Source organism: Cyprinus carpio, chromosome A13, assembly GCF_018340385.1.
Source record: "Cyprinus carpio isolate SPL01 chromosome A13, ASM1834038v1, whole genome shotgun sequence".
NCBI lineage: Eukaryota > Metazoa > Chordata > Actinopteri > Cypriniformes > Cyprinidae > Cyprinus > Cyprinus carpio.
This window is the reverse complement of record NC_056584.1, coordinates 748164-772360: the sequence shown is the minus strand read 5'-3', so window position 1 is coordinate 772360 and position 24197 is coordinate 748164. Positions and strand designations below refer to the sequence as shown.

General features: G+C 39.1%; 1 protein-coding gene across 1 annotated transcript in view; it reads left to right on the top strand.

Annotated features, from left to right (window-relative positions):
- The window catches only part of LOC109050380 (brefeldin A-inhibited guanine nucleotide-exchange protein 3-like), a 58716-nt gene that overhangs the window by 30825 nt on the left and 3694 nt on the right, over positions 1–24197 (top strand). The window contains exons 20-34 of the mRNA XM_042768342.1: positions 594–727; positions 911–1056; positions 1190–1369; positions 1499–1640; positions 2466–2588; positions 2776–2879; positions 3028–3172; positions 3279–3407; positions 3511–3687; positions 5590–5704; positions 8266–8368; positions 9908–10039; positions 18609–18739; positions 19392–19734; positions 22541–23434. Coding sequence (XP_042624276.1) covers positions 594–727; positions 911–1056; positions 1190–1369; positions 1499–1640; positions 2466–2588; positions 2776–2879; positions 3028–3172; positions 3279–3407; positions 3511–3687; positions 5590–5704; positions 8266–8368; positions 9908–10039; positions 18609–18739; positions 19392–19734; positions 22541–23434 — 2998 coding nt within the window. The remainder of the gene's footprint in view (positions 1–593; positions 728–910; positions 1057–1189; positions 1370–1498; positions 1641–2465; positions 2589–2775; positions 2880–3027; positions 3173–3278; positions 3408–3510; positions 3688–5589; positions 5705–8265; positions 8369–9907; positions 10040–18608; positions 18740–19391; positions 19735–22540; positions 23435–24197) is intronic.

Here is a 24197-nt window from a genome sequence, read left to right as displayed (position 1 = left end):
ATGATGATCTTCATTTGTTTTATAATTGCGTGAATCTGTTTTCAATATTAAATAAAAAAGACTATACAGACTCAGATGTGACTCTTAAGTTTCAACAAGTAATAAATAATGTGCTAAGTAGCCGATGTTAACTTTATTATAAGAAAAACACATTATTTTCCCATTTGCATCCGCAAGGTATCTGTTATGCATTTTTCCTGCGTGTTAATGTCAATATTTATGACTGTTGACTGTCCAACAATGTGACATATTTGCATATTTTTGGAAAAACTAACACCAAGTATAATTAACTATAGTAGTTATCATTTGCTCAACCAGATTTGGTTGATAATGTATTTGAAGTTGCAAGTAAAAAAAAAAAAAGTAATGTAAATTTATTTTGACACAGATGTGAAAAACAAGTCAGAAACTCCCAATACAGTTATTATAATGTGATCTGTATAGCATGTTTTTATAGTAAGTTTTAGCATGGCTATTCATTGTGTGTTAGTGTATATGCCACTTTGTATACAGTATGTACCCATTTGTCCATCACTGTTGTTCTCACATCTGTTTATTATGTTTTAACATGCTGCTGTGTGTATGTCCTGCAGACTGTTCGAGGATGCAGTGAATAAACTCAACCTAGTGTCTCTTGTGGGTTTCCTGCATCATCTCAGAAAAGCTTCACAGTCTCAACTCTTTGATTCGGTCACAGAAACTAGAGACTATTCCTTAGCCATGCCAGGTACCCAAAAATTTTTGACACTTTCCACCGACAAAACACCTTTTTTTCCCCCTTTGTAAGTGACGACTTAATTGAATTACTATTTAGCACACAGAATATTCACATAATATTTATTTTGACCTCCTGAAGGTTTAAAGCCCATTTTTTTCTTGTTTTCTTCACCTCATTTGGTTTTCATTAAAGGGGAGGCAAAATCAACCCAGGACAAGCGTAGCGCCCTCCACCTCTTCCGGCTGGGAGAGGCCATGCTTTGCATTGTGAAGAACAAGAGTAGACCGCTGCTACACATGATGAGAGCCTGGAGCGTGGTGGCGCCCCACCTGGTGGAGGTATAATAAGGCAAACCCCTCATGTGGCTAACACATCCTTTAAGGCGATGAAACAGAAATAGTGACATAAATTATTTTCTGTATTATGACTGTAACAGAATTTTTATTTAATTATTTTTTTTTGTTCACACAGGTGGCATGTCATAAGGAGCGGCATGTATCCCAGAAGGCTGTTTCCTTCATCCATGATGTTCTGATGGAGGTTCTGAGCAGCTGGGCAGAGCTGCCACACTTTCATTTTAATGAAGCTCTCTCCAGGCCTTTTGAGCACATCATGCAGCTGGAGCTCTGTGACGAAGACGTCCAAGATCAGGTCCGACATCCTCTCTTATCATGCGGTTTATACAGAGCCTTGTTCAAACAAATGTGTCTCAGTGCCACATGTTTTTACTTTATAGTCCGTTAATTGCAGTGTCTTGTCTATCTGTCCATTTTGGCACAGGTGATAACATCCATTGGAGAGCTGGTGGAGATGTGCTCAGCTCAGATCCAGTCTGGCTGGAGACCGCTGTTCAGTGCTCTCCGAACGGTACATGGAAACAAAACAGATATGAAGGATTACCTGATAGGAGAATATTCTATGGGTATGTGAAATTTACTGTATTGTGAGTTATATGTGCAAAGATTTTTTTCTCTCTCTTTGAATATGTTTATGGATCACGTATAAATGAAAACTTTATCAAACCTGTGATAAAATATTTCTTTAATATAAAATATTTAACATAGTTCTATAGCATATTTAAACTAAAAGAACAAGTAATTTATTTAAAAAGACGCATCTTTGACAAATACCTGGTTGCCTTTATTTATGATATTAATTAGATAGATAATTCTTGCAAAATGAAAACTTGCAATATAGCAATATAGCATTGTGATAAAATATTTCTTTAATATAAAATATTTAACATAGTTCTATAGCATATTTAAACTAAAAGAACAAGTAATTTATTTAAAAAGACACATCTTTGACAAATACCTGGTTGCCTTTATTTATATTAATTGGATAGATAATTCTTCCACTATGTAATAGTGTTTATTAGCGTAATTGTAGGCATACAATTTCCAAGCCACTTATATAGAATGGATGGTTATGGGTGTGTGTTTTGCACCAGCTTCAAACACAGCTTAGCCAATAAGGGTTTCCAGTGGCACTGTGTTTGTCCAACCAATGGAAAATATGTAAAGTGTTTGAAGCTTTTTTGAAAAAATCATTTTTATTTTTTTAATAAATTTGACACAATGCACATTTGACTTTAAAAGCCACGCCATGTAACTTCTTCTGGATAAATGTTATAAATGAAGGGTGTGTTAATTAATCTAAGTGTATGGTGTGGGCTGAAAGTTTGTTGTCATAATAAATGAGGAAAATCAACCACATATTAAATTTTTTTCACTCTTCGTATATGCAGGGAAGTCACAGGCACCCATGTTTGATGTCTTTGAAGCCTTCATTAACACAGACAACCTTCAGGTGTTTGCCAACGCGGCCACTGATTACATCATGTGCCTTATGAAGTTTGTGAAAGGTTTAGGTGAGCTGGTCTTCTAAACAATATAAAATATATGTATTGTTGCCTTCATTCATCAAAACAGATGTTTACCCAACAATGTCAAATTCTGCTTCTGAGAACCCTAGAAATGTGAAAAAGGTCCACAGAAGTCAAACCGATTAGTTTGTTTCTATATAATATTTTATAATTGCTGTGTGATTATTTGTAGGAGAAGTGGACTATAAGGAGATTGGAGACTGTGTTCATGTCAGTGGATACAGCTCAACAAATCTGTGCCTGCCTGCCCTGGACTATTTGAGGAAATGTTCACAGGTGGGCAAGATGAACGCATTTCTGTCCATAAAGGATTTAGACACTTTCAGATGTTTTTGTAACATGGATTTGGGTCAAAAAAACAAATTTTCCAAATGAAAGGAGTAACATTAAGTCTGGTGTTTATTATGTATTGTTTCATTTGCAGCTCCTTGCCAAAATCTATAAGATGCCGTCCAAGCCAGTGTTCTTGGGTGCGCGGCTGGCCAGCCTCCCAATGAGAGCTCAGGAGAGGTCTGTGAGCAGTGAGGATGGCATGGACTGCGTTTTAGCAGAGTTTGATGATGACACAGGTGATTTATTGATTTATTTGTTAAAGTACATGGTGGAGAATAATTTAAGAGATTAAAAAACAACTGTTACTGGTGCACAGTGGTGATCAGTTTTGCATGTATGCAGGTCTGATACAGGTGTGGATCCTTTTGTTGGAGCAGCTGACAGCAGCCGTATCAAACTGTCCTCGTCAGCATCAGCCACCTACACTTGAGCTGCTGTTTGAACTTCTGCGCGAAGTCACCAAGATCCCAGGTCAGATGCCTGTGATTAACACTTATCACAATCACACTGCTGTAGATGCTAAAGCAAACCCACAAAGCTCTGGCTTGTTATGTTGCATCTTCCTCCTCCATAGGGCCTGGCTTTGGCATTTTCTCTGTCATCCAGCTCCTTCTTCCTGTCATGTCACTATGGCTACAACGAAGCCATGGTGACCACTCATACTGGGACATTGCTGCCGCGAACTTCAAGCATGCCATCGGACTGTCCTGTGAACTAGTGGTGGAACATATTCACAGCTTCATCCATTCAGGTAAAACTAACAAATTAATAATTTCAGTTCATATATCTTGATATTTCAATGCATATTAACTACTGATCTAAGCAGTCAGTCAGGCTGTCACAATATACGTGAATTTTACGAAAAACATGGCTGGATCATCACCCTCAAATCAAAAGAAAATTAAAGGAGCTGTATGTAAGAAATCTATTTCAATTAATCATAAAATGGCCCTGATGTGTCACTAGACATTAAGAAATCATGTTCATTTCAAATACTTATATCACTGACAACAGTAGTCTGGCCAGGATATTGTCATTTAAAAACTGGACTTGCAGCCCTCAACTGATGTTGATGTTGTCATTTTGTGTTTTGGCCTGACGCGCCTCCCTCCACCTATCTACCAATCACGAAGTCAGTAGTGTTTCGGGATCCGTGTTGCCAGCTTTGCTGTAACCTACCCTAACTCCAGTCAGATAAAAATGTCTAATGTTACTAAATCAAAAAGACCTCGTTATAATTCAGAAATTCATTGTGACAAAGTCCGAAATAAAACCAGAATTTTTATTGGAGATGCTTTTGAAAGATGGAGACGGCTGAAAACGGAGAAGAATTTGAACACAGACGCCAACGTTAATAATTTTCTCCTGGACAGGTAAGATTCATCTATGCTTGGCTAACTTGTACTTGATGTCAATGGACATTTCATATATTCATGACAGTCGAACAAAGTTATGCATGTTTGTGCAAAGTAACATAACGTTAGCTCACATGGACGTATGCTAACATTAGCAATGCATTACAGGAGCCCGTTTCTCTGTCATTATGCTGAGACGCTGAGGAAAACAACATTAGCACGCCCATTAAGGCAATTTGAAACGTAATTGAGACAGTAACCTAGACTAACAGTTACCGTTCTGTCTGTCACGTACGAGCATAAATCTTTACGATTATACTGTCACATACGAGCATACATCTTTACGATTATATTTAACTAATGACAATTAGTACATTTTTTAAATACATAATTACTTATCAAAATATCTCTCCTGAAGCATAAACATAAGTAACAGATTAAAAAAACTTACTGTGTACGTCTGTTCGTCACTTGCCATTGAAAGCTCATTGAAGCAACCTACGTTTCTGCTGAATCCTGCAGCTCATCTGGCAACCTCGAGTCAGGGGGTAGGGGGAGGGGATACACCGCTCTACAGTATTTTTATAGTGATTGCAGTACCAGTTTAGGCCACAATCCTACATACGGCTCCTTTAAAAACAAGAATTTATTTGCATATTGAAATTTGGCCTATATTTGTTGCATTGTGACTTTTTTTTTTTTTAAACAGCATTAATTAAAGACATACTATGTACAAATACTCCTCATTTTACATAATGTATTTTTTCACATTACAGTAATGAAAGTGGTGGGAAATTTTTTTTAATTTCCATGAAAAAGAATTGCTCTATGCAAAAAAAAAAAAATAATAATAATAATTGTCAAATAGGCTTTATTCGGTTCAAGCAAAACCAGGGTTAAACTAAAATGAAAACTAAAACTGTAACCGTTTGGTTACTTGAAATAAAATAAATGTTAATTGAAATAAAATATTTTAAAAACTTGTTATTATAATTAATGTTATTATAATTATTTTTTTATTTCAGCTAGTTTCAAAGGCAACATTTTTTTTATTTTAGCTTGAAGTACTAAAATAACTAAATAAACTAATAACAATAATTATTATAATAAAAAAATTATATAGACAATTTAAAAAATAGAAAAGGGGGGAAAATTAAAACTAAAACTTGGACTTAAATTAAAGCGAAAACATAAAATTAGATATGTTCAGGAGTTTTAACTTATTGATGACCTTGAAATGTGAAATTGTAATGTGTATGAAATGAAATATAAATTGTATGACTTCATTTATTTTGCAGATATTGGCTATGATAGTCTGATTAATCTGATGCTGAAAGATCTCTTCAAACTGCTGGTGTCCTGTGTGGCAGAACCAGCCGAGACCATCTCCAGAGTGGGCTGCTCCTGTATTAGGTGTGTGTGTGTGTGTGTGTGTGTGTTAAAACATATTGAACTGCCTACATAGGCAGCATCTTAAGGCATTGTAGGCATGCGAAGGTCATTCCAAAAGTTAGCATGATCATTCTTTTGGCCAAATTGTAAGGCAGTATCTTAATGAGTCTTGTGAACTCATCTGTTTAGCTGTGCATTTATTAAATGAGCACTGTGTGTTGTCAGAACTGATTGCACTGAATCTTACGTATTCACTGTATTTTATGTAAAATCATTTTCAAAGTTTTAAAATTGCCTGTTTTTTTGTTTTTTAATTATTTTTCTTCATGATTATTTTACTTTCGTTTATGTAAAGCACTTTGAATTACCATTGTGTACGAAATGTGCTATATAAATAAACTTGCCTTGCCTTGCCTTACATTCAGATGCACGTAGGCACTAGACAGCATGAGGTTTACTTAAATAAAAATACAGTTTAAGTAGTGACAATATTACAATATTTTCAAGATAATTCATTGTAAAAAGGCTTGAAATTATGCTGCAAAATATTCAGTATAGTAGGAGTGGATATATTACAGTTTTTCTCGATTGCTTAAACACATTTCTTGAAACTATGCCTCATATTCTCAAAACAGTAAACACAAATCCATAACGTCTCACCCAATTACCTAAACAACCTACTTTCAGGTCAAAATGAAGCTCTACACTCAAAACCATTCACTCTTGCTGAAAAACAAACTTTGCCCTCAGACATCACACACAAGTCCTCAAAAACACAGACGCTACAACATAGTCATACATACTGGTGAGATAAATTCAAAACAATACTACAAAAACCAGAACCAAAAACCAGTAATAAGTTGTTGCTTGTGGTTCTCCCCCTCAAGGAACATTTCACACGATGAACACATGTGTATACATTTGCACATTTTCTATTCCTAAATGTACTGTACAGTACAATACACCAAACAACAACACAAAAATATACTGCCCCAGCATCACATCTACAGGCTATACTGGCCCTAGCCAGGCAGCGGGGGTAAAATCCTCTTGCATGACTGATCTACCCCGTCACACATCAACTGTAATGTCTAGTCAGGCTTCTTCCATTCCATCATCTCTGTATCCTACAAAAATAGAAGTACTGATTTTACAAAAGTACTTTTTACAAAATGGAAGCAGACAGAAACTCTATCTGTATGTAAGGCAATTTGATGCATGTGTTGTAACAGAGTACAGCTCTCGAAAGGGCACTCAGGGCGTGTCCAAATCCACTTTCACTATTTTAACGACGGAAAAACGGTTGGCGTGCCTGGTCGCATGGTCTATACGGGTTGTCCCTATTCTCTTAATGAGCAATGGGTGTTTTTTGGGCGTAACGTGCAATAAACCAATTAGAGTCTCATCTTCCATTCCCTTTAAGAGCCAGTTGCGCTCGTGCCATGACGGATTTGCTATTAACACGGCGAAATTTGGCAAGCGCAAAGACCGAACGAGTTGAAACGGAGCTCTTGCGGTGATTTGCGATGACTATCCATTATGATATGTAGGCATTTTTATATTTAATTAGCCTACAAAAAATTATTATGCATTGCAATCCTTTAATTTGTAATATTTGGCATGTTTGTGTGCTGCTGTTCGTGTTAATAAGCAGCGTGTACGCGCGTTGTGGACCTGCCTATACTAACACGCTCTTTAAATAACAAAGAAAAAACATTGCGCCAGACTTTATGATCAGACTGAATTCAATGATGAACTGCCTTTAACTGTCATTTTGCATTATTGACACTGTTTTCCTAATTAATGTTGTTCAGTTGCTTTGACGCAATCTTTTTTGTTTAAAGCGCTATATAAATAAAGATGACTTAACTTGACTTTAGACCAGGTTTAAGTTGGTCTAAAATGCATTTGCTAATTAAACGACGTGGCGCTGGAAGGGAAAATGCGAACGGCGCCGGACTGAAACTAGCAAACACACTTGCGCTGCGCCTTGCGTCGCATTGCGCCGGGTGTATGATAGGGCCCCTTGTCTCCTTGCCCCTCATCCCTTATCCTCCTCCTCTTTCTCTTCCTTCACCTCTTCCTCCACTCCTTACTGCTCTTGCTCATCCTCTTCCTCCTCCTCCTCCTCTCTGATGTCCTCAACCTTTTCAATCACGTCTCTCTGGATCCATTGTTTCAAAACTGAATAAACTGAATGGGGCTCTTTTATCTATCTATTGGGTTCTGACTGGTGTGTGATAAATTTTGACTCTTAGTGTTTCCACATGGGTATCTGTGTGCTAATCGAGCTCAAGTTATGCTGACTTAAGTGAACAATATTGAATGCTAGTGCTTTCTAAATGACCACATGGTGTAAGCACTGAGAAATGTAGGGATTTGTGTGTAGAGTTTTGCAGTAAGAGTTCACCAAATCTGACTCATGTGTTAAAGCAGGGGAATAGTGTTTATAGTTCAGCAAATTGGGTATACTTTCTAAAAAATGGCATTATGGTCTTGAAATTTTAGCTCAAAAGCCTACTTAAAGTTTTTCTTGATTGCTTAAATACTATAAGTTCTGATTTGTTATTTTTGATGTCTAGGTATGTTCTGGTAACAGCAGGGCCTGTTTACACTGAGGAGATGTGGCGGTTAGCATGCTGTGCCCTACAGGACGCTTTCTCAGCTACCTTGGAGCCTGTGAAGGTGACTATCATAACATGTATTGAAACTGTGTCTCCACTGTCCAAAAATCTTGCATGAGCCTTGACAAAGCACTTTGTAACCAGGATCAGCGCAAAGTCATTGTCATGCAAGTGGGTGGTACTTCTATGCATGTGGCTGAAATTGCTTGTGCATGGTTTTGTTTTGTGAATTGTTTCAGTGTTATGAGATTTAAAGTCATAAAAAGTGTTAATGATCATAATTATCATTTTGAAAGGTCCTAAATTTGGGGATGAAAACACAGGTATCGTGATACATCCTAAATATTTATTATATTCCTGCATGTTCAAAGTCAAGATTTAGTGCTGTTAGATGTTGTACAGTACAAGTAAAAAGTTTCAGAGCAGTTTGCAATTTATGAAGTTGCGGGAAAACTGCAATACATTAAAAACTTTGGGGTAAGTACAATTTAAAAAAATAGTATAACAGTTTCCACAAAAATATGAAGCAGCACAACTATTTTATCATTGATAATAAGGAATGTTTCTTAAGCAGCAAATCAGCATATTAGAATGATTTCCGAAAGGATCAAATGACTCTGCAGACTAAAGTACAGTTAGTTCAAATTATAAAAATATTTACTGTTTTTATTATATTAAATGTTATACAGGGTCATGAATTAAGTGTAATACTGCGTCATGGCATAATATTAAATATACAGAATTTTTGTCATAAAAGTCTTGCCTCTGGAAATCTTTTGTAAATCCCATTCCAGCTATAGTGGTGTGAACAGGAAAGTTCATTGCCACATATTTTTATATACAGTATATGATATGCAAAAATTTGTTTACAAAAATAGATTGAAACTTCATGCTTAGGACGTTTGCGGCCACGTGTTCTTTGCTTTCTCCACTAATGTAATCATCTTTAAGGATTAGTGTTGTGCTGTTTTATGGAAAGAAGGAAAATGGTGCTGCTATCTGGAATATGAATACACATGTGTAAAAATGACTTGTGATTATGACCAGTCATTTTTATTGAGACTCTAGTAGGATAGAGTGAATATATCCTAATATTATTTATGATAAAAAATTAAGCTGTCATGATTGCAGTGATTTTAATGTCATTTTTATTTGGCAATTAAGTTTCCTGAAAGCTGTGCCAGTAAGCTACTGTTTGCTTCCGAAACAACATCAACTCAATCAATAGAACTGGCCCCTGGACTGGATCTGTTTGCCTGAGTGTTTTGCATTTTGTTTGGTGCTAAAGAGTGGGGGTTGATTCATTTCTATAAATAAGTTCATTCAAGTTATAAACACTGTTAATGCACTTGGCTGCAGTGTCTTTGTGGTTGAAATTATGATACAGCTAATGGATCAAACTAATTGCATTTTAAGCCTTATCAAAACAAGTAGATACATTTTAATTGAATGTTGGCTGAAAAATATTGAGGTATTCTTTTTTTTTTTTTTAAGCTATATCCTAGACTAGAGAGTGAATCAAGCTTTGATTTATAGTTGAATCTTAAAAGTGTAAAAAATCTGTTATAGTTTTCTACATACCTTCTCTGTCCTCTGGTAGAATCTGCTAGCTTGTTTCCAGAGTGGTTCAGACAGTTTCACTGGAGATGCGTGTGAAGTGAATGTTGCAGCCCCATCACACTCCCCTTCAGCCGAGGCTGAGTACATGAGGATCCGGGCCATGGCTCAACAGGTACCTTACGTCATTTACAACTGTACACTGACCCAGACATCTTATACCAACTTCGACTGCTAGACCATATTGATAATGTGAGAAAATAGAGCAATAGGTATGGATAGTTATGGCTATGAATCTCAGGACAAGCGCTTTATACTGTGCTACTATTACCCTTCGTAAATATGAGCAAAAGTGGCTGTGAAAATAAATCTTCATCGTTTATCTTTCATTAAAAAAATTCACAAAATTCTTACCTATCATTAAAGTAAAACAATTGAAATTGGGGGGAAACTCACATTATGAAATAAATGCATGTTGGCCACAATTATTGGGACCCCTAGAAATTCTTATGAGTAAAACATCTCCCATTCATATATATAATCCCCATTCATATTTACAATTTTTTTTTTAGTACACCAAGGTGACTAAAAGCATGAAATTCTCCAGCCATGACTTCCTGTTCCACAGGAATAGAAGGTCACAAAGGCCAATTTCCCTCAATCATCAATCAAAAAGCGTAAAACCAAATAATATAGTTCTAATGTGCAGAACAAGATTGTTGAGCTTCCCAAAATAGAAGGTGGCTGTAAGAAAATAGCTAAAACATTTAAAATCCCCATTTCCACCATCAGGGCAATAATTAAGAAGTTCCAATCAACTAAAGATATTACAAATCTGCCTGGAAGAGGACGTGCGTCTTTATCGTCCTAATGCACACTGAGGAGGAGAGTTTGAGTGGCCAAAGACTCTTCAAGGATCACAGCTGAAGAATTGCAGAGTCTTGGGGCCAGAATGGGGCCACATGTTGATCGTGAAGGTTTCAAGAAAAATCCTTTTCACTCATCCAAAAACAAACTCCAACATATTCAGTTGTCAGACATGATTGGAACTTCGAACGGGACTGGCTTCTATGGTCAGATTAAACTAAAAAAAGAGCTTTTTGGCACCAAACCCACCAGATGGGTTTAAAAAGTAGCCCATGCCCACAGTTAAATATACTGCTGGATCTTTAATGTTGTGGAAATAATAATTCAATCCAAATTAACTCAACATCATTTTCATATCGCTAATTCAATTCAGTTTAATTCAAGTTTATTTGTATAGCGCTTTTTACGATACAAATCATTGCAAAGCAACTTTACAGAAAATTAAGTTTATACAATATTGAGTAGTAGCTTATCAGTGGTGACTGTCAGTTTATGTGTATACGGCAGAAATGTTCAGAAAAATCAATAAAAGACATAAATAAACAGACGATTAACACTATTAACAGCAATTGTGCAAACTTAGAGCAAAATGTGGTAGGCATTGGCATCATGGATTCTATCAAATACCAACAGATAAAAAATTCTAAACCTGACTGCCTCTGTTAGAATTCTTATAATAGGCCTTGGTTGGATCTTCCATCAGGACAGTTATCCAAAACAAACATCAAAATCAACACAAAAATGTCTCACTGAGCACAAAATGAAACTTCTGCCATGACCATCTCAGTTCCCTGTCCTGAACCCTAAAGAAAATGAGTGGGGTGAACTAAAAGAAGAATCACCAACATGGAGCTGCGAATCTGAAGGATCTGAAGTGATGCTGTATGAATGAATGTTTTCTGATCTCTGGTCAGGTGTTCTGCAAACTCATCAGGCATTATAAGAGAAAACTCAGATCTGTTATCTTGGGAAAAGAACGTTGCAATAATTGAATCCAAATAATTATGGCTAATGTGAACTAGAGAAAAAGATTTTTCCCTCATTTTCCATTGTTTTAATTCAATGATAGGTTAGAATTTTGTGATTTTTTTTGAATGAAAGATCAAAAGGATAAACCATGCAGATTTATTTTCACAGGCACCTTTGCTCATAGTTACCAAGGGTACCAATCTTAGTGGTTGGCACAGTACATTTAAAAATATCTTCAAAGCAGCTTTATAGTAGTAAACTGGAAAACAGCGTCAATGTCTCAAAGTTCTTCAATCAGTAATTTCATTTATAATGACAAATTCACTTCAAAGTCTGTTCTATTATATGTGTCACAGTTCCTGGTGGTAGTTGATGGCGCTATGATTGTGAACCACAGTTGTCACATCCATGTTATCAGGCCCCATTACCGAACAATACAACTTCAATTTGATCTAAATCAGACAGTGTACTTAGAAGATTTGGGGGCTTGATGTTTCCCTTTTTTGCCATAAATGTATTGCTTTGCCATGGAAATTTCAAGATATCAATACTCTATTCTCAATTTAGTGTCTTTAATTTCTAGACATAAATTTGACCATGTTCGGTGACAATTGCATGAGTTCCCAGGAGTGTTTAAAATTTCACTGTCTGCACTTTTCACAAAATCTGTGAAATCCATGTGATATCTTTTGCCAGGGCCTACATTCAGTGCTCGGGCCTTAAAAATATGAAAATCGGAGTCACTGCTGCATCTGAGAATATTGTGAATTATTAATATAGTAATAAATAGTACTAAAAGTAGTCATGAAAATGACAATAGAGTTAAATTATCTATTGCGCACTGGAGTAGCTGGTGTTTTATTAAAGCAATTCCCATTAGGCCAAGTGCTAAGGAGATTCTAGGAACTACAACCCCAAAGATATCATTACATTTCAAAGACTGTGATGAGACCAAATATTAAAATGAAACATTTAGTGGTTGACCACTAGTCTGAACTATTGAGAAGATTTATATGTTGGTTATAGCTTGTGGCAAAGACATTGTAATACACAGCCTCATTTGGTGTGGTGTATTGCTTTACTAAGCATCTACTTGGATCTTTGTCAAGTCAAGTCACCTTTTATACAATACAGATTGTGTCAAAGCAGCTTTACAGTGTTAAACAGGAAAAACGTGTGCTGATAATGCAAGAGGACAATAGAAAACAGGCAGTTTATCAGTTCAAGTCAGAAGTTCATTGTTGATTCAGTGATGTCATCATCCAGCTTAGTTCAGTTCTCTTCCAATAGTGTCCATGCAGTAGTGTTGGGCGATACGCTTCATTTTCAGATCGCCATATCGTCATCCTGTGAGATCGCAATCCTCGATATTACCGTGTTTGAGCGGGGCAGTGCAATAGTTCACTCATTTGCTCATAAATCTTATAATTTCTAAATTAATTTAACAATTTATCAACTTAGGCTATTTATTTACTTTTCTACGTATTTTACTTATTTAATTATCTACTTCAATTTATATTACTTTTTAGCTCAGGAAATGAGGCAGCAGAAATTTCAATCGTTGTCCATAATTTTGCAAGCAAAGATGGAGTTGGTTAACAAGAAAAATGTCACATCGCCTATTTGGCAATTTTTTGGTTTTAAACCAGATACAAAAGGCGAGCCTGAGGACATAACTCAAGCAATCTGCAAAATTTGCACAAAAGTTGTGTCTGTAAGAGAATCTCAAATGACAAACCTGTTTGTACATTTGCGTACTCACCACCCTGCTAAGGCTGCTAAACTAGCACCAAAAGAAGCTTCAGTGGCGGTCAACAAAGATCCAAGTCAGCCATCCATCGTCGGAGCTTTTGCAAAAACCACCAAATACAAACGAAACAGTGAAAGGTGGGCCCGGTGCATGGCACCTGTTTCTAAGTATATCTCAAAAGAGATAGTTTCCTATTATACCGTTGAAAAGGAAAGTTTCAAAGAACTACTTCAGACATTTGACAAACAGTACGAGCTGCCGGGGAGCAAGTACTTCACCAAAACTGCCATCCCTGATCTGTACAATAAAACGAGGGAGACCATCGCTAAAGATCTGAAATCGGTTGACTTTGTCGCTTTGACCACAGACATGTGGTCAAGCATAAATATGACCCCCTACATGTCCGTTACAGTCCATTATATTTCAGAGGATTGGAAACTGAACGCTAAATGTCTCGAAACAACATTCGTCCCAGAGAACCATACTGCAGAGGTACTGGCTGAGGTGATGACAGAGTTTGTGCATAATTGGGACATAGAGGAGAGTAAAATTTCCTGCATCACTACTGACAAGGGGGCGAATATTGTTGCGGCCATACAAGGGCTCAAATGGCCATGGCTAAACTGTTTTGGTCATAACTTGAATGTGGCAGTGAATTATTCACTGCAAAAGGAAAAGGCAAGAACTGATCGTGCGTTTGGAATCTGTCACTCAATTAATGGAGCATTCTCTCACAGTTGGCAGAGACGAAGAGAGCTCTGCAAGACGCAGGAACAACTCAATCTACCTCAAACTATGCTGGTAACGGTAAGTCAATAAACAAATCTTAATTCATAATGTTTCTCTACAAATATCTTAATATAACCTAGTCCATCCTAATAGTCCACAGAAAATAATGAAAACTTTAATAGCTAATAGGCGAATTTTTCTTTTTATTGTTGTTGTTGTTGTTGTTGTTAGTTAGTTAATTAATTAATTAATAAATTAATTAATAATAATAATTATTATTATTATTATTATTGTAGGATCGTGCAACTCGTGGGGGATCAAACTATGCCATGGTCGTAAAAATCCTGGAGCAGCTCCCTGCAATCAAACAAGTTTTTGAGGATGAAAAGAGCCGTCGCACACTCCCAAACCTAACTTGACAGGACATTGTCAACCTAGAGGCTGTTAAAGATGGGTTAAAGCCTGTCGCAGAATTTACTGATATTTTATCAGATGAAAATTACGTGACAGTCTCATCTCTGCTGCCGATGCTGCATCTTATGGCGGATATCCTGAAGGTGGAGGAGGCTGATGTAAAGATGGTGTCAGAAATTAAAAAGGGGATCTTGGAGAAACTTGAATCGAAATATGACGACAACACACTTCAGCTGATGCGCAAAGCCACCCTCCTTTTCCCACACTATAAGGGCGATCATATTGAGTCCAAACAACTTGATGTGGTCAAAAGTCAGCTAGAGGTTGAGATGGTGGTATTCTGAAACGATAAAATCAAGCCACCTGTATGCATCAGAGTGGAGGGGGAGGAGGAAGAGAAAGTAGAAGGGGCAGCAGCTGAGATACAGCCGGCAAAGAGGACCAAAACACTGGGAAGTCTTCTGGGCAGAGTGAAGCAGTCTATGTCCACAATCCCCACAGACCAGGGAGCAAAAACGGAGATCACATCCTACTTGCAAGAGGAAGTTATTGATGGTGATGACAAATCACTGGAATGGTGAAAAAAAAAAAATGGAAACCGGTTTCCTTTAATGGCAAACATCCCTAAAAAATACCTGTGCATTACCGCTACCAGCACTCCACCCGAGCAGACATCAGAAATAGCACACCAAATAACTTTCTGCCGACATTTGAGCATTCAGATGTTTTACTGCTGCGGTCTTATACAAGCGCTCCAGGCAACGCAAGTGAAGGAAGTGCATTGGCACGGCCGTTAAATTCCGACAATGCGGATTTAGGACGACACTGCCAAGCATTCATTTGGCGAATCTCCGCTGCCTAGCAAATAAATCAGATGAACTACAAATCCTCACACGCACAAACAAGGATTTTTTAAACTCCGCTGCACTCTGCTTCACGGAAACCTGGCTGAACGGAGCAATCCTGGACAGTGTGTTACATCTAACGGGCTTCCAGCTGTTCAGAGCAGACCGCGTCACAGAGTCATCAGGGAAAACGAGTGGCGGTGAATTATGTTTTTATATCAATGAAGGCTGGTATACAGATGTGACAGTTTTAAAGAAGATGTGCTGCCCAAATTTGGAAGCTTTCTTCATTAACTGCAAGCCTAACAACTCAACCCGGAATCTTTCACCACATTTATTCTTGTGAGTGTATACATTCCTCCTGACGCGTGTGTGTATGCGTCATGCTAGAACTGTTGGCTGATCAGATCATACACACAGAACAACGCTATCCGGACTCTTTCATCATCGTTCTCAGTGATTTTAATAAAGCTAGTCTTACCCGTGAACTGCCTAAATGTAGACAGAACATCATATGCCCCACCAGAGACAGCAATATACTGGACCACTGCTACACTGTTTTAAAGGATGCATACCACTCTGTCCCCAGAGCAGCACTGGGATTCTCTGATCACCTTCTACCAGCCTACAGGCAGAAACTAAAATCTGCTAAGCCTGTAGTTAAAACTGTAAAGAGATGGACTGCTGAAGCAGAGCAAGATTTACAGGCCTGCTTTGGACTTACTGATTGGAGTGTTTTTGAGGCTGCAGCAACTGATCTGCATGAGCTTACTGACACCGTGACATTCCACATCAGTTTCTGTGAGGACATGTGTGTCCCACCAGGACTTATTTATCTTTTAACAACAACAGTCCTCGGTTCAGTGCAAAACTCAAACAGCTTCGCCAAGCCAAAGAGGACGCCTACAGGAGTGGGGACAAAGACTTGTACAAACAGGCCAAATACACACTGAATAGGGGGATAAGACTGGCAAAGTTAAACTACTCTGAAAAGCTAAAAGAACAGCTTTCAAGTAATGACTCTTCATCGGTGTGGAATGGCCTGAAAGCCATCACCAGCTACAAGACCCAATCCTCCAGCACTGAGGCAAATCAACACCTGGCTGGAGATCTTAACAAGTTCTTCTGCAGGTTTGAAGCCTGTTCTGATACCCCACACCCGCTCTGACCATATCACAGCACAGCCATCAACAACCCCCCCCCCCCCCCCCCCTATTGTTTCTCAGCCTGTACTCAAGATCTGTGAAGAGGACGTATGCAAAGTCTTCAGGAAGCAGAAGATAAGGAAAGCCAAAGGCCCAGATGGTGTCTCTCCAGCCTGCCTCAAAGCCTGTGCTGTCCAGCTATCACCCATCTTCACACTGATCTTCAACAGATCCCTGAAGCTGTGTGAAGTCCCATCCTGCTTTAAAAACTGCTCACCAACATAAATGAAACCAATAAACCAAAAATCAAAACACTTAATGACTACAGACCTGTTGCTTTAACATCTGTGGTCATGAAGTCTTTTGAGAGACTGGTGCTGGGCTACTTAAAGGACATTACTGGACCCTTGCTGGAGCCCTGCAGTTTGCTTACCGAGCAAACAGGTCTGTGGATGATGCAGTGGGATTGGGATTGCACTATATCTTCCAACATCTGGACAAACCAGGGACTTATGCAAGAATCTTGTTTGTGGACTTCAGCTCCGCTTTCAACACCATCATCCCGGACACCCTTCAGAATAAACTCACACAGCTCTCTGTACCCACCTCCATCTGTAAGTGGATCACCAGCTTCCTGACAGACAGGCAGCAGCTAGTGAGGCTGGGAAAATTACATCCAACACCCGCACCATCAGCACTGGAGCTCCACAGGGCTACGTTTTCTCCCCACTGCTATTCTCCCTCTACACAAATGACTGCACCTCTAAAGAAGTTTGCAGACACACCACAGTCATCGGCCTCATTGAGGACAGTGACGAGTCTGCTTAAAGACAAGAGGTTTAGCAGCTGGCTGTCTGGTGCAGTCACAACAATCTGGAGCTGAACATGCTCAAAACTGTGGAGATGATCTTGGACTTCAGGAGAAACCCCCCTGCTCTCTCCCCACTCACCATCATGAACAGCACTGTGACTGCAGTGGAGTCATTCAGGTTCCTGGGCACCACCATCTCTCAGGACCTGAAGTGGGACATTCACATGGACTCATTGTGAAAAAGGCCCAGCAGAGGTTGTACTTCCTTCGTCAGCTGAAAAAGTTCAACCTGCCACAGGCATAGATGACACAGTTTTACTCAGCTATTATTGAGTCTGTTCTGTGCTCTTCTGTAACTGTCTGGTTTGGGTCAGCCAGCAAATCAGATTTAAGAAGACTGCAACAGACTGTTGGGACCGCAGAAAGGATCATTGGTGTGCACCTGCCCAGTCTTCAGGACTTGTACAACTCCAGAGTGAAGAAAAGGGCAGGTAACATCATCAAAGACCCCCTCTCAACCCGGACACAACCTGTTTGCACTTCTCCCCTCAGGCAGATGCTACAGATCTCTGTGCACTAGAACATCTAGACATAAAAACAGTTTTTCCCCCATGTCATCTCCAACTTAAACAGCTAACATATGAATCATTACCTGTGTTCTGTAATTCTGTGTTCTGTAATTCATTTCCATAAATCATTCTACATCTTTAATTATTGCCTTCTCAAGTATTATGTAAATTATGTAAATACATATGCATCTCTATTATTTATACAAATCTATATAGAGTAAAAATCCACAAATCTGTACATAAATCAATATACTGTTCCAGATTCTTTCACATTATTTATTGCTAAGTCTTGCTAAATTTATTTTTATTATATGTTCTCCTGTCAGATGTGTATGTTTGCATGTATGTATGTCCCAGGAGCACCTTTAAAAAAAAAAACCACAACAAATTCCTTGTGTGTTTGTGCACACCTGGTGAATAAAGCTAATTTTGATTCTGATTCTGATTCTGATTCTTCTTACGATGTAGTGTGTACATTGGGTGTTATTGGACGCTAAATAGGAAAAGGATCTACCGCCCGCAGTTGATTTTAATATTCTAGGTATTATCTAATGGCCAGAGTTTTGAGATCGCAGTGGACGTGAAGGACTTTGTGTGTATAATTCATTGATTATAATGATCAGATGTATTTTTTTTTTCTTCCAGGTCTTCATGCTAGATACGCAGTGTTCCCCTAAATCTCCGAGCAACAAGGAAGGATTTGAGCATGCTCAGTCCTGTGTCCTGATTATTGAGCTTCCTGCTGATCAGCACTCCAATGGTCAAGCCCAGAAGAGGTCAGATGATGTACATTCTAATTCAGCCTGCTGATATGTTATTTTAATAATAGCCTACTTCATATACTATAATGTGATGCCGGGCCGTAAGAAAGTTGAGTGGTTGATTGATATGGGAAACAGTGAATGATTCATAAAATACCATTTATCCATAGACCTGATATTAAAGAACTAGTTTTTAAAACCTGTAATATAAAACATAAAGTAAAATAAAATAGTTAAATTAAGATTGTTTTAATCATACAGTAACATGTGCTTGTATTTTTTCTTATTCTCTTTTTCATGCTGTGCATGACACAGAAAAATTGGGTAAGGCCACTGCAAACAGAATCTGCATGTGATATTTCATATTTTTCAAGTGGCCTATTACCTCCAGAACCGGGTTGTGCACTGCATGATATTGCATTTGTTTGTTTGGTTTTGATTTGATTTGAATTAAAAAAAAAAATTATATCATGATTCAAAATGTGTAGGGCAGGGAATAGAAAGATAGGATAGATGATCATATAAATGATCAGATACTGTAAGGCCTTACATGCATACATATATTTCTACTACTGCTGTTCCTGAACAAAGTGCTATCCTTAATGACTATATTGAATTAAACTGAACGGATCAGAGTGCTATTATATTCTATTCTGTCACTGTGTAGGATTCCCTTCAGGACTCTGGTGGTAAGTTTATTGTCCCATCAAGTGCTCCTGCAGAACCTGTATGACATCCTCTTAGAGGAGTTTGTGAAAGGTTCTGGGAGCCTCGAGGGGCAGGGCAGAATCACCACGGCAGTGTCGGAGCCTAAACCTGCAGGCTTTCTCCGCTACATCTCAATGCAGAACCTGGCCATCATCTTTGACCTGCTGCTGGACTCGTACCGCACAGCGCGTGAATTCGACACCCGTCCAGGACTCAAGTATCTCCTCATGAAAGTTTCAGGGGTGTGTGGAGCTGCTAACTTATACCGCCAATCTGCTATGAGCTTCAATATCTACTTTCAGGTACAAGATATAAATATTATAGATGATCGATAATTAACATATTCTTAAAACTCCATTGAACTATGAGCAATTAAACGCATCAGTTAGAGAGGCAGTAAGTGATTTTCCGAGAAACTCTTGAAAATTGAAATCAAAACCAAAACAAACTAATTTGTGAATATTTGCTATCTGTCTGTTCTATGTATGCGCTGAAAATATATTGTGTTTGTACATAGTCCTGGATTTGTAAATGGGGAAAAAGAAAGTAAATCCGACCAGTCAGAGGAGCACCACAACACTCTTTTAGCCAATCAGCAATAGGAGGCATTTACATTAATGATGGGGAGGAGAGAGAGTAAGCAAGCAGGAGATTTGTAGAAAGACTATAGAACGAGAGATGACTGAGACATTACCAATGAGGAAAAGGCCAGAGGAATATCACCGGAAAAAGAAGGGTTACAATCAGCCAAGAGCTTGAACTCGTGTCAATTTAGGAAAAGTTTCAGTCGTTAGAGAGCAGAAAATGGACGATGACACTTTGTTTCTGCTCAGTATGTGAGTAACATTAGTTTTGCTATTTTCTCTTAGAACCAAGATATGATGTTTTTGTAATATTAGCTATCGGTAAGGGACTGATTCATCCAATCCATACTGGAGCAGGCCGTCTGATGCGCCAGCTGTTAGTCGTTGTGTTGCATTGTGTGTTTGTGAATTTGGGGGCGGAGCAATGAAGGTAGGGGTGTGTTTGTTTGGGTGTCGATTTCAAATATCAGCAGTTTTTCTTGGATATCACTTACCCCAGCTTTAAGTAATTGAATAATTGATTAAAATAATTTCCAATATATTACATCCTAATATCCAGTATACTGTTCTTGACCTGACTTCAGTGTACTTTCATCTTCATTTCATCCAAGGGCAAGACAATAATATATAGTATATTAAACACAAGGTTTTTTTTTTATTTGTTTTTTTTTTTTTTTACGTGAGATAAAACAACATTGATTTCATATAGCAGTTCAACAATGAGTTAACAACATGGAGTATAAGCAGTTTACTTTTAGCATACATTTTACACACAATATTGGCAGTTACTTTGCCTTTGCCAATCAAAATAGTTCCAAATTAAACTGCTAGTGTTATTCCTCATATACGGTACATTTTAAACATTTTGAATAAATTTCCAACAAGTTTTGAATTATTTAGATTTTTTACATTTTTAAAAACAAAAAGTCTGTTATGCTCAGCAAGGCTGCATTCATTTGATCACAAATTCAGTAAAAACAGTAATAGTGTAAAATATATTTAGTTTTAATGTACTTTTTTATTTGAATGAAATGCTGAATTTTTAGCATCATTACTCCAGTATTCATTGTCATTATAGATCCTTCAGAAATCATTCTAATGTGTTCATTTTCTGCTCAAGAAACAGTTATGTGCATGCTCTGGATGTGTGCAACTGTGGCCTAACTGTGTTTTGTAATTTGTGTTAAAGTAGGAATTTAGAAATGAAATAGAATTATTTGCCTTTCTGCATTATAGATCATCTCAACATGCTTTTCTGTATATGTGTTCAGGCTTTGCTGTGTGCAATGCTGACAAACCAGGAGAACATCACTGTGGATCAAGTCAAGAAGATCCTGAGTGAGGATGAGGGAGGGGCGGCTCTGATTCTTCACAGCAGTGCTCCTCTGAAGATGAAGATATCTTCGATGCTGAGACGGCCCAAGTGAGTCCTCCACGTGCACGCGAGAAGCGTCAGTGGGCACGCTCGCATCCCGTCGCTGAGCACACAGCCCGCCAGCAGTGCGGACTGGGCGTGGCTAGTCAAACGTCTGCACAAACTCTGCATGGACTTGTGCAACAACTATATTCAGATGCACCTGGACCAGATGCACTGGAGAGTTGTTTTAGGAGAGCAACCCACCCACCGGGCCGACCCACTCTTTTTCTTGCCCCTTCTCAATTCAGAGACCTCTACGCCCTCTCCTGGGGGCCTTTCGGGCCATGGAACGCCCTCAGAGGACAGCTTCCGCCTCCATCTTGATGAGACGCCCTCAGAGGAGGGCCACAGCCCTGGTGGGATGAGTGCAACCCTCCCCCAGCTGAGAGGAGACAGGAGGGATGGGGGGCGTTTTTAAGAAGGAATGGTGGGAGAGTGCGGGAAACAAAAGCTATATACCATCGCCACCGACAAGACCATCACCAAGCTTATGATTTAGTACAAGAAACGCAAGCAGCAGCACAATCATACCACGTTTTGCCAAAGATGTGAAGGCGGGAGGATAAGAGGGGCGAGACAGTGATCCTGCGTGGCCCGGACTCCCCAGGGCCCCAGAGGCCTCAGCAAACTAGTAGAGCAGGGGCCCATGCGTCACTCTTTTCAGCGCGGGGCCCGAGCTACTACGGCAAGAGAAGAGACCTCGATCGGGATCCACAGCCAGTTCCCACAAACATCTCACTCAGAGACTCTGAGGCACCAGATACGGGTAAGATGGGACAGGGAATATAAAGTACCAGCACGAACATTCAGTAAAACAGTAATAGTGTAAAATATATTTAGTTTTAATGTACTTTTTTATTTGAATGAAATGCTGAATTTTTAGCATCATTACTCCAGTATTCATTGTCATATGATCCTTCAGAAATCATTCTAATGTGTTCATTTGCTGCTCAAGAAACAGTTATGTGCATGCTCTGGATGTGTGCAACTGTGGCCTAACTGTGTTTTGTAATTTGTGTTAAAGTAGGAATTTAGAAATGAAATAGAATTATTTTGCCTTTCTGCATTATGGATCATCTCAACATGCTTTTCTGTATATGTGTTCAGGCTTTGCTGTGTGCAATGCTGACAAACCAGGAGAACATCACTGTGGATCAAGTCAAGAAGATCCTGAGTGAGGATGAGGAGGGCGGCTCTGATTCTTCACAGCAGTGCTCCTCTGAAGATGAAGATATCTTCGATGAGACGGCCCAAGTGAGTCCTCCACGTGCACGCGAGAAGCGTCAGTGGCACGCTCGCATCCCGTCGCTGAGCACACAGCCCGCCAGCAGTGCGGACTGGGCGTGGCTAGTCAAACGTCTGCACAAACTCTGCATGGACTTGTGCAACAACTATATTCAGATGCACCTGGACCAGATGCACCTGGAGAGTTGTTTAGGAGAGCAACCCACCCACCGGGCCGACCCACTCTTTTTCTTGCCCCTTTTCAATTCAGAGACCTCTACGCCCTCTCCTGGGGGCCTTTCGGGCCATGGAACGCCCTCAGAGGACAGCTTCCGCCTCCATCTTGATGAGACGCCCTCAGAGGAGGGCCACAGCCCTGGTGGGATGAGTGCAACCCTCCCCCAGCTGAGAGGAGACAGGAGGGATGGGGGGCGTAAGAAGGAATGGTGGGAGAGTGTGGGAAACAAGCTATATACCATCGCCACCGACAAGACCATCACCAAGCTTATGATTGAGTACAAGAAACGCAAGCAGCAGCACAATCATACCACGTTTGCCAAAGATGTGAAGGCGGGAGATAAGAGGGGCGAGACAGTGATCCTGCGTGGCCCGGACTCCCCAGGGCCCCAGAGGCCTCAGCAACTAGTAGAGCAGGGGCCCATGCGTCACTCTTTCAGCGCGGGGCCCGAGCTACTACGGCAAGAGAAGAGACCTCGATCGGGATCCACAGCCAGTTCCCACAACATCTCACTCAGAGACTCTGAGGCACAGATACGGGTAAGATGGGACAGGAAATAAAGTACAGCACGAACAAGCACCACTCACATTTTAAAACAGCTGTCAACGAAAAATTGCTATTGTCTTTTCTTCCCTATTGCAGGGTGTCCGCGGGTCCTTATATAGTCTTAAAATGTCTTAAATAACGTTTTCCTAATATATGGCCTTAAAAAGTCTTAAAATGTCTTAAATTCGTATTCGATGGGTCTTAAATATTTTTGGTCACATTGCCGCTAATATATTAAGTCTGATGGACCTAATGACGGTTTACAATCATTGGACAGACCAAAGATTTTTTCTTCCCCGTGGTAAATTACTACGGCATCAGAGAATTGCAGTAAATTAGCAGAATACAGAATACAAGTTCGCGCTGAGGCTCACTCTGTTTGTCTGTTTGTCTCTTCGTGAGAGAATTCAGAACAAATGAGCGTGACGGCACACATAAACTCAGAAGAAACACACTGAAGGAAAAATTTAAATTGTTGAGTTTATTTATAACATGATATAGTTAAGTAATACCAGGACAAGTGAGCTATTTAGCTCAATATTCTTTAAGTCTAGTGCGCTTGCGCATTTACACTGCACTCTTTCACTGCATGATTACCATATACAGTACAAATGTAATATTGATTTTTTTTTTTTTTTACAACAGTTCAATAAACTAGAGGTTTTATTAAGAGACTTACGTTTTAGACACCATATCGCCTATTTATGCTCTATTTCGCCAACAAAAATAATTCCAAACAAATCCACAGCACTGTTT